Here is a 10703-nt window from a genome sequence, read left to right on the forward strand (position 1 = left end):
GTTTATAACTTAAGATTACAGTAGGACTGTCTATTAAGAATGAGTGGAAAAGTATAAGAGGTGGGAGTTGAATCAAGGGATGGTGGAAGACAACTAATGTTTTGATCACCAACTGTGCTTCAAGGTTGTGGACTGTACCATTTATATTTCTAGCTGTATTTCTATATCGTGGTCCCATTGTCAGCTGACATTCAGCCTGTCCCAACAAACTCGTTCTCTCCCTTCCCACTAATTCCTGTTTCCTACCTTCCTTTCTATTTCTTTTTTTTCTTTCATAATTGAGATTTTATTGGTTGTTTTGAGGATCAGTACACAGACATTTCAATTTGTACACAATTCTCAACATACATACCAAAAACCTAAAAAATCATGTAGTTGTGATTCTTTTCTGAACAGTTATTCCAGTGACTTTCCAGCTTAAAATTTGGGGGCAAATTTTCCTTCACAGGATATCAAGTACCTATATCTTCAAATATTGATATGCTGTTACATCGTAAGTCCCACTAATTCACAATTTAATATCATATACACTACATACTCAAATTGTCCATCGTTCACAGCACATTAACAGTTACTAGAAGAACTGGACTACCACTACCAAAGATGTTACAGAGTGCACAAAATTCTGCCCAGGAGAGCCAAGATCAAGGGGTGAGTGGTTTGCTTTAGGAAACAATTCTACCAAAAACAACGTGGGAAGAGAAGTAATTTAAGTGTTTAAGACATTAAATGCACAACTGACTCCAAACTGCCATTTAGTATGCTTTGTATTATAGGGTATAAAAGCTATCCTCCATCTGTGGAATGTTAAGCTGACACCCAAGACAATCAGAGCCTCCCATATTCAATATCCCACTATTTTCTGGTTGTACCAAAAAATAAACAACCAGCAAATGATTTCACCTCTTAAAAAAAAGCATTTACACTTAAAAAATGGGATGAGGTGGGATTCCTTCCTTTTTAAAAATGTTTCTAGAGCTACTAAAAAACTTGCATTTACAAAATAGTTGATGAAAATATTCCTCTGGATTGTACAAGAAGGGAAACAGGGACCACTGATAGGACCAGGTGTGTGATATTAATCAGACTTGGCTTCTTTCTCTCCTGCTTCATCAGAAGCTGGGCTCTCCTCATTTTTAGTTTCTCCATTTTCTGCAGGTAAGTCTTCTTTAGTCTCTTGGTTAGCCACGTCAGCCTGTTTTCCCTTTGCTCCCCTTTTCCCTTTTGTTTGCACTTTTTTGTCGGAAGATTTATCCTTTCCTACCGCCTTTTTTGGCTTCGTTTCCACTTTTGCAGGAGCTGGATTAGCTGACAACCTCGCCGATCTCCTCTTGGGCTCCTCCTTCGCCGCTCCCTCGGCGGAGCTGACCTTCCTCTTGGGCATCGTGGTGGCGGGGCGGGCGCGTGCCGGGTGCCTGCGGGCCGCGGCGCGCCGAGAGCCTTCGCGAAGCTGGGCTGCCTGGCCGCTGCCGCTCCTCCCGCCGCCCGAGCTGCTGGAACCCAACCCCTTTCTATTTCTGACAGCATCATCTTTCTAGTCCCTTAGGCTCAAAATCTGGGAGGTAATCTTGATTCTTCAGATAACAAGCCTATTGATTTTTCCTAATATTAGACTCCTGGATCTACCACTCACTGACTGTGGAGCCTGGCGCAGTGTAGGAATGTGTTCTGCGATGCCTACAACCCACTTATTTGCTGTTTCTACTCGTAGCACCTGATGAAGGTGTTCATATTTGTACTCTGTGAATGTGACCTTATGGCTGCACCTGACTAGTCCAGCAATCAAGAACAGCTTGATGGTTAGATATGCTGGGGCAATCTTATTCCCTCTCAAGAATGTGAACCAATACCGTTTTTTTGTTGCTGAACAATTTTGAGAAGGTTTTTGTTCCTAGTGACTAAACCAGCTCTGAAGGGAACAGACTCAATATTTAATCCCTCTGAGCCTTAATCTCCATGTTTGTAACATTTAGTCCTTACCTATACTAGTAGTGTCATGCTAGGCAATTTACTATTTCTAAGCAGTGTCATTTTTAGAAATTGAAGTATGATTCATGTACCATAAAATTCACCATTTAAAAAGATGCACAATTCAGATATTTTTTAAAAATCATATTCACAAGTTTGTGCAACTGTTCCCACTATCTCACTCCAGAACATTTTCATCATCCCAGAAAGAAAGCTCATACCTTTTAGCAATCACTTTTCATTCTCTTCTTCCCCCCATCACTGGAAACCACTAATCTACTTTCTGTCTCCATGTATTTGCCTATTCTGGATATTTTATATAGATGGAACCACACAATATGTGGCCTTTTGTGTCTGGCTTCTTTCACTTAGCACAATGCTTTCAAGGTTCATCTGTGTTGTAGTATGTATCAGTACTTCCTTCCTTTCTAAGGCTGAATAATCTTCCATTGTATAGATATTGCCAGTTAATGGACATTTAGGTTGTTTATACTTTTTGGCTATTATAAACAATGCTGCTATGAACACCTGTGTACAGGTTTTTTGTGTGTGTGTCTGTGAATATATGTTTTCATTCCTCTTTGATATATACCTAGGAGTAGAATTTTGGTGTCAAATATTAACTCTATGTTTAACTTTTTGAGGAACTGGCAAACTGTTTTCCGTATTGGTTATACCATTTACCTTCTCATGAGCATTGTCTGAAGGTCCCAATTTCCAATTTCTCCACATCCTCACTAACACTTGTTATTTTCTTTTTTTTTTTTTTTAAATTGTATCCTTCCTGGTAGGTATGAAGTGGTATCTCATTGTGGTTTTTATTAAGTTTCTTTTTCAAATAATTTTATTTTCAAAATGAAAATAACTATTATTTTCTCATTATCTCTTGCTCATTGTAATGCATTCAAGTAAAACAAACAGCTATCAAGATGAAAATGAAAATTGTCTATAACTCTATCCACTTAGTGTTAGCTACTGTTAACTTTTGACAGAGGGCAATAGTTAGGAGGACTATTTCAGCCAGGCCTTGCAATAGCACCATTGTTGAATATACCTCCTCAGGGACTGAAGTTCTTGTTTGCCATCCTTCTTGGATAAATACCCAATTCTTAGAACATGCCCACCCTTCTCACCTCCTACCTCCCGTTCACACAATCTTCAGATAATTGCTTAGAAACGCATTTACTTAGTCAAATGCTTCTCCCATCCAGATTATGTCTTAGAAGTGAGAAAAGGAATAACCATTTAACTCCTATGAGATGCCAGGCACAGAATTAAGGCGACTTCATTGTATTACCTTATTAAATATTCAAAACAGCTCTATGAGGAAGGTCTTATCATTTCACTCCACAGACTGAATCAGAAGCTGAATGATGTTAAAAGTAACTTACTAATAAATCTAAGGTCATGATTTGCCATCCCAGGTCTCACAACTGAAAAACTGTCTGTTTTTCATTTCAATATGCAACATCATTTGGTGGGTTGCTTCTTTATTCTATTGCAGTTTTTGTTAATTCAGTTAATCATATATTTTAAGCAATTAGTGGTGAATAACTATAAGGACAATGCAGTAAGGAACTTAATAAGAGAAAAAACATTTAAAAATAAAGTTATTAACTATTGATACTATAGACCTATTAAATATCTTTAAAAATTCTAACAGTTTTATTGAAACATAATGGACAGCCAATAAGCTACACATACTTAAGATGAATGATTTGATAAGTTTTTTAAAAATTTCTTTCTTTCTTTTTTTTCTTTTTGACTGCATCAGGTCTTAGTTGTGGCATGTGGGATCTTCGTTGAGGCATGCAGGATCTTTCATTGCAGCATGCTGTCTCTTCTCTGCTGCTCTCGGGCTTCTCTCTAGTTGTGGCGCTCGGGCTTCTCTCTAGATGTGGTGTGCGGGTTTTCTGTCTCTAGTTGTGGTGTGTGGGCTCCAGGGCACGTGAGCTCTGTAGTTGTGGTGCACGGGCTCCAGAGTGCATGGGCTCTGTAGTTTTGTGGCACGCGGGCTCTCTCATTTGAGGCACGTGAGCTCAGTAGTTGTGGGTGCCAGCTTAGTTGCCCTGAGTCATGTGGGACCTTAGTTCCCTGACCAGGGATCAAACCCACGTCCCCTGCATTGGAAGGCGGATTCTTTACCAATGGATCACCAGGAAAGTCCCTGATTTGATAAGTTTTGAAATATGAATACACCTGAGAAGTCATCACAGCAGTCAAGATAGTGAACATATTGATCATACCCAGAAGTTTCTTCATGCCCCTTTGTAATTACTTCTTTCATCCTCATCCCTGTACACTCTCATTTCCCCCAAACCACTAATGTGCTATCTGTCACTATAGATTAGTTTGCATGTTCTGAAGTTTTTATAAATAGAATTATTAGTATGCCTTCTTTTTTTTTTAAAGGAATGCTTTTTTAAAAATAATTTTTATTATTTATTTATTTATTTTATTTTGGCTGTGTTGGGTCTTCGTTTCTGTGTGAGGGCTTTCTCTAGTTGTGGCGAGCGGTGGCCACTCTTCTTCGTGGTGCACGTGCCTCTCACTGTCGCGGCCTCTCTTGTTGCGGAGCACAGGCTCCAGATGAGCAGGCTCAGTAGTTGTGGCGCATGGGCTTAGTTGCTCTGTGGCATGTGGGATCTTCCCGGACCAGGGCTCGAACCCGTGTCCCCTGCATTGGCAGGCGGATTCTTAACCACTGCGCCACCAGGGAAGCCCGCCTTCTTTTTTTAAAATCTGGCTTCTTTCTTTTTTTAAAAAATTAATTAATTAATTAATTTATGACTGCATTGGGTCTTCGTTGCTGTGCGCGGGCTTTCTCTAGTTGCGGCGAGTGGGAGCTACTCTTCTTTGTGGTGCGCGGGCTTCTCATTGTGGTGGCTTCTCTTATTGCGGAGCATGGGCTCTAGGTGCGCGGGCTTCTGTAGTTGCGGCTCTCAGGCTCAGTAGTTGTGGCTCACGGGCTCTTGGGCTCAGTAGTTGTGGCTCACGGGCTCTAGAGCGCAGGCTCAGTAACTGTGACGCACAGGCTTAGTTGCTCTGCGGCATGTGGGATCTTCCCGGACCAGGGCTCCAACCCATGTCCCCTGCATTGGCAAGCGAATTCTTAACCCCTGTGCCACCAGGGAGGTCCCCCTAAGATCTGGCTTCTTTCAGTCAGCTTAATTATTTTGAGAGTTATCCATATTGTAGTAGATCACAATAATTTCTTCCTTTTTATTGGTAAGAAGTACTTCCATTTTATAGATATACTGTAGTTTACTTATCCGTTCACCAGTGGATGAACATTTGGGTTGTTTCCCGATTTTGACTATTACAAGCAAAACAAATGTGAACATTCATACACAAGTCTTTGTAGGGAGATAAGCTTTCATTTCTCTTGGGTAAATACCTAGGAGTGGAATGGCTAGATCACATGGTAAATGTATGTTTAGTTATTTAAAAAATCTTTTAAAAAGCAGCTTTATTGAGGTGTAATTTATATACCTTAAAATTCATCCATTTTAAGTGTACAATTCAATGAATTTTAGTTAATTTACAGAGTTGTGTAACCACAATCCAATTTTAGAAAATTTCCATCACCTCAAAAAGACCCTTGTCTCCATTTGTAGTCTTCCCTGCTCCTGTCCTTAGCTCCAGGCATCTACTTTCTGTTTCTGTAGACTTGCTATTTCTGGATATTTCATGTAAATGGAATCATGCAATATGTAGTGTTTTACATCTGGCTTATTTCATTTTGTATAAAGTTTGTGAGATTCATGCATGTTGTAATATGTATCAGTACTTTGTTCCCTTGTATTGCTGAGTGGTTATCCATTCATCCAGTGGTTGGTCATTACGTATAATGCCTCTCTGAACATTTGTGTACAAGTCTTTATATGGATATATGTCTAATTTCTCTTGGTTAGATTCTTAGGAATAGAATTGTTGGGTTGTAAGGTGAACTTATTTTTACTTTTTTAAGGAACTGCCAAACTATTTTCCAAAGTAGTCGTACAGTTTATATTCCCACCAGGAAAGTATGAGGGCTCCAGTTTCTCTGTAGCCTTGCCAACACATTATTATTTGTCTTTTGATTATAGACATTCTAGTGGGTGTGAAGTAGTTTCTCATTCTGGTTTTAACTTACATTTCCTTAATGACTTGGTGAGCAGCTTTTAATGTGGTTCTTTGCCATCCATATATTTTCTTTGGTGTCTATTCAAATATTTTGTCTAGTTTAAAAAGCTGGGTTGTTTGTTTTCTTATTATTGAGTTTTTTGAGGTACCATTAGTTTATAATATTACATGTTTCATGTGTACAACATTATAATTCAACTTCTGCATAAACTACAGTGTGCTCACCACCAAAAGTCTAGTTTCCATCCATCACCATGCAATTGACTTCCTTTCGCATTTTGCCCTCCATCCATCCCTCTTCCCCTCTGGTAACAACCAATCTGTTCTTTGCCTAAATGTGTTTGTTTTTGTTTTGTTTTGTTGTTTATTTTTAAAAATATTTTACATATGGGTGAAATCATACAGTATTTGTCTTTCTCTGCCTTACTTTTTTCATTAGCATAATACCCTCTAAGTCTATCTGTGTTGTTGCAAGTGGCAAGATTTCATCATTTTTAATGACTTTTTAATATATATATATATATGTATGTATATATATATATATATATATATATATATATATATATATATATATGCCACCTCTTCTTTATCCATTCATCCATTGGTGGGCACTTAGATTGTTTCCATATCTTAGCTATTGTAAATAATGCTGCAATCAACATGGGGTGCATGTATCTTTTCTAATTAGTGTTTTCCTTTTCTTCAGATAAATACCCAGAAGTGGAATAGCTAGATCATATGGTAGTTCTATTCTTAATTTTCTGAGGAATCTCCATACCATTTTCCATAGTAAATAGAATGTAAATGCACTGATGTACATTCCCATCAACAGTGCACGAGGGTTCCCATTTATTTATTTATTATTAAGGTATAGTTTATTTATAATATTATGTAAGTTTCAGGTGTGCAACATAGTGATTCACAATTTTTAAAGGTTATACGTCATTTATAAGTTATAAAATATTGACTATATTCCCTGTGCTGTACAATATATCCTTGTAGCTTATTTATTTTATACATAGTAGTTAACACATCTTAATACCTACCCCTATCTTGCTCCTCCCTGCTTCCATCTCCCCACTGGTAACCACTAGTGGGTGGTTTTTTTGTTCTCTACATCTGTGAGTCTGTTTCTTCTTTGTTATATCCACTAGTTTGTTTTATTTTTTTAGATTCCACATATAAGTGATATTATGCCATTTTTTGTCTTTCTCTGTCTGACTTATTACACTAACGAGGGTTCCCTTTTCTCCACATCCTCTCTAACATTGTCATTTCTTGTCTTTTTGATAATAGCCATTCTAAAGGGCATGAAATGATATCCCATTGTGGTTTTGATTTGCATTTTCCTAATAATTAGAGATGTTGAATATCTTTTCATGGCCTGTTGGCCATCTGTAGGTCTTCTTTGGAAAAATATCTATTCAGATCCTCTATCCATTTCTAAATTGGATTTTTTTTCTTGTTGAGTTGTATGAGTTCTTTATATATTGTGAATATTAACCCCGTATAAGATATATGTTTTACAAATGTCTTCTCACATTCAGTAGGCTGCCTTTTTATTTTGTTGATGGTTTCCTTTGCTGTACAGAAGCTTTTTAGTTTAATGTAGTTGCATTTGTCTATTTTTGCTTTTGTTTCCCTTGCCTGAGGAGACATATCCAAAAAAATATTGCCAAGACCAATGTCAAAGAGAGTACTACCTATGTTTTCTTCTAGGAGTTTTATGGTTTCAGATATTATATTCAAGTTTTTAATCCACTTTGAGTTACTTTTTATGCAAGGTGTGTAAGATAGTGGCCTAGTTTTTCATTCTTTTGTGTGTGGATTTCCCAGCACCACTTATTGAAGAGAGTATTCCTTCTCCATTGTATGAATTTGGCTACTTTGTCATAAGTTGTTCATATATGTATGGGTTTATTTCTGGGGCTCTCAATTCTGTTCCATTGATCTGTGTGTCTGTTTTTGTGCCAGTATCATGTAGTTTAGATTATTATAGCTTTGTTTGAAATTGGGGAGTGTGATACCTCCAGCTTTGTTCTTTTTTCTCAGTATTGCTTTGGCTATTCAGGATCTTTTGTAATACCATACAAATTTTAGAATTTTTTGTTCTATTTCAATGAAAAATGTCCTTGGGATTTTGATAAGGATTGCATTGAATCTGTACATTGTTTTAGGTAATATGGTCATTTTAACAATGGTAATTCTTCCAATCTATGAGCATGGAATGTCTTTCTGTTTCTTTGTGTCTTCTTTATTTTCTTTCAACAATGTCTTTTTCCCCCAGTTTTATTGACATATCATTGTCATACAGCACCATACAAGTTTAAGATGTACAACGTAATGATTTGACTTACATACATCATGATATGATTACCACAGAAGGTTTAATGAACATCCATCATCTCATATAGATACAACATTAGAGAAATAGAAAAAAATTTTTTTCCTTGTAATGAGACTCTTAGGATTTACTCTCTTAACAACTTTCATATATAACATACATCAGTGTTAATTGTATTTATCACGTTGTACATTACGTCCCTAGTACTTATTTATCTTATAACTGGAAGTTTGTACCTTTTGACTATCTTTGTCCAATTTCCCCTTCCCCCACGCCTTGCCTCTGGTAACCACAAATCTGATTTTTTTTCTTTGAGTTTGTTTGTTTTTGAAGTAAAATTAACGTACAACACTGTGTTAGTTCCTGTTACACAACATAGTGATTCAATATTTCTATACATTTCAAAATGATTACCATAAGTCTATTTATCGTATGTCACCATGTAAAGATATTACATAATTATTGACTGTGTTTCCTGCACTGTACATTTCATATCTGTGACATTTATTTTGTAACTTCTTGTCTTCTTTAATTTCTTTTAACACTGTCATACTTTTCAATGTACAGGTATTTCACCTCTTTTGTAAAATTTATTCCTAGATATTTTATTATTTTTGTTGCAATTGTAAGTCGGATTTTTTTCTTAACTTTACTTTCTGCTAGTTTGTTGTTAGAGTATAGAAACACAACAGATTTTTGTATATTGATTTTTTACCCTGCAACTTTACTGTATTTGTTTATTATTTCTAATAGTTTTTTGGTGGAAGCTTTAGGGTTTTCAATATATAAAATCATGTCATTCACAACCAGTGACAGTTTTATTTCTTCCTTTCCTATTTGGATGCCTTTTATTTCTTTTTCTTGACTAATTGCTCTGTCTAGGACTTCCAGTACTATGTTGAATAAGAGTGGTGAGAGCAGGCATCCTTGTCTTGTTCCTTATCTTGGAGGGATAGCTTTCAGTTTTTCATCATTGAGTATGATGTTAGTTAGCTGTGGGTTTGTCATATATGACCTTTATTATGTTGAGGTACATTCCTTCTATATCCATTTTATTGAGAGTGTTTAATCATAAATGGATGTTGAATCTTGTTAAATGCTTTTTCTTGCATATAATGAGATGATCATATGATTTTTATTGAAATATAGTTGATTTATAATATTAGTTTCAGGTGTAAAGCATAGTGATTCAATATTTTTATAGATTATACTCCATTTAAAGTTATTACCAAATAACGGCTATATTTCCCTGTGCTGTACAATATGTCCTTGTTATCTTAGTCTCAGATTTTTCTTGTTTCTTGAGATAGGCCTCCATTGTTCTAAAATTCCCTCTTAGTACTGTTTTTGCTGCATCCCATAGACTTTGTTATGTTGTATTTTCATTTGTCTTTAGGTATTTTTAAATTTCTTCTTCGATTTCCTTGTTGACCCAGTAGTGTTCAGTAGCATGTTGTTTACTCCACATGTTTTTGATTTTTCCAGCTTTCTTTTTGTAGTTGATTTCTAGTTTCTTACCGTTGTGGTCAGAAAAGTTGCTAGATATGATTTGTCTTCTTAAATTTATTGAAACTTCTTTTGTGTCCAAACATATGGTCTATCCTTGAGAACATTTTATGTGCACTTGAGAAGAATGTGTATTCCACTGCTTTTGGAATGTTCTATATATACTTATTAAATCCATCTGGTAATGTTTCATTGAAGGCTGATATTTCCTTGTTGACTTACTGTCTGGATGATCTATCCATCTTTATAAGTGGAGTGTTGAAGCCCACTGCTATTATTGTATTGCTATCAATTTTTCCCTTTAGGTCTGTTAATAATTGCTTTATACACTTTGGTGCTCCTATGTTAACTGCATATATATTGATATATTGATAATTGTTATGCCTCCTTAATGGATTATCCCCTTTATCATTATATAATGTCCATCTTGTCTCTTGTTACCTTTTTTGATATGAAGTCTGTTTCGTTGGATATGAGTATGGCTACACCTGCTTTCTTTTGGCTGCTATTTGCTTGGAGTATCATCTTCCAACACTTCCCTCTGAGCCTATGTTTGTCTTTAGACCTGAGATGAGTCTTCTGAAGGCAGCATATAGTTGGTACTTGTTTTTAATCCACCAAGCCACTCTGTGGAATGGCTCATTTTTGAGCCAATGGCTCAATATTCATTGGTGAATTCCATCCATTTATATTGAGGGTAATTGAGATATGAGGACTTAGTACTGCCATTTGGTCTTTTGTTTTTTGGTTGCTCTGTATC

The 10703-nt window shown here is 36.3% G+C and overlaps 1 protein-coding gene across 1 annotated transcript; it reads right to left on the reverse strand.

Moving 5' to 3' along the window:
- Positions 1–996: 996 nt before the first annotated feature.
- Positions 997–1496, reverse strand: LOC132367835 (non-histone chromosomal protein HMG-14-like). Its single transcript, XM_059926428.1, has one exon. The coding sequence runs from the start codon at positions 1382–1384 to the stop codon at positions 1079–1081; it is 306 nt and encodes a 101-aa protein (XP_059782411.1). The 5' UTR covers positions 1385–1496; the 3' UTR covers positions 997–1078.
- Positions 1497–10703: the final 9207 nt, after the last annotated feature.

The sequence above is a fragment of the Balaenoptera ricei genome, chromosome 6, assembly GCF_028023285.1.
Source record: "Balaenoptera ricei isolate mBalRic1 chromosome 6, mBalRic1.hap2, whole genome shotgun sequence".
NCBI lineage: Eukaryota > Metazoa > Chordata > Mammalia > Artiodactyla > Balaenopteridae > Balaenoptera > Balaenoptera ricei.

What these genes read in the sequence shown, in the direction of transcription:
- LOC132367835 (XM_059926428.1), bottom strand. Translation starts at nt 1,384, where the DNA reads ATGCCCAAGAGGAAGGTCAGCTCCGCCGAGGGAGCGGCGAAGGAGGAG.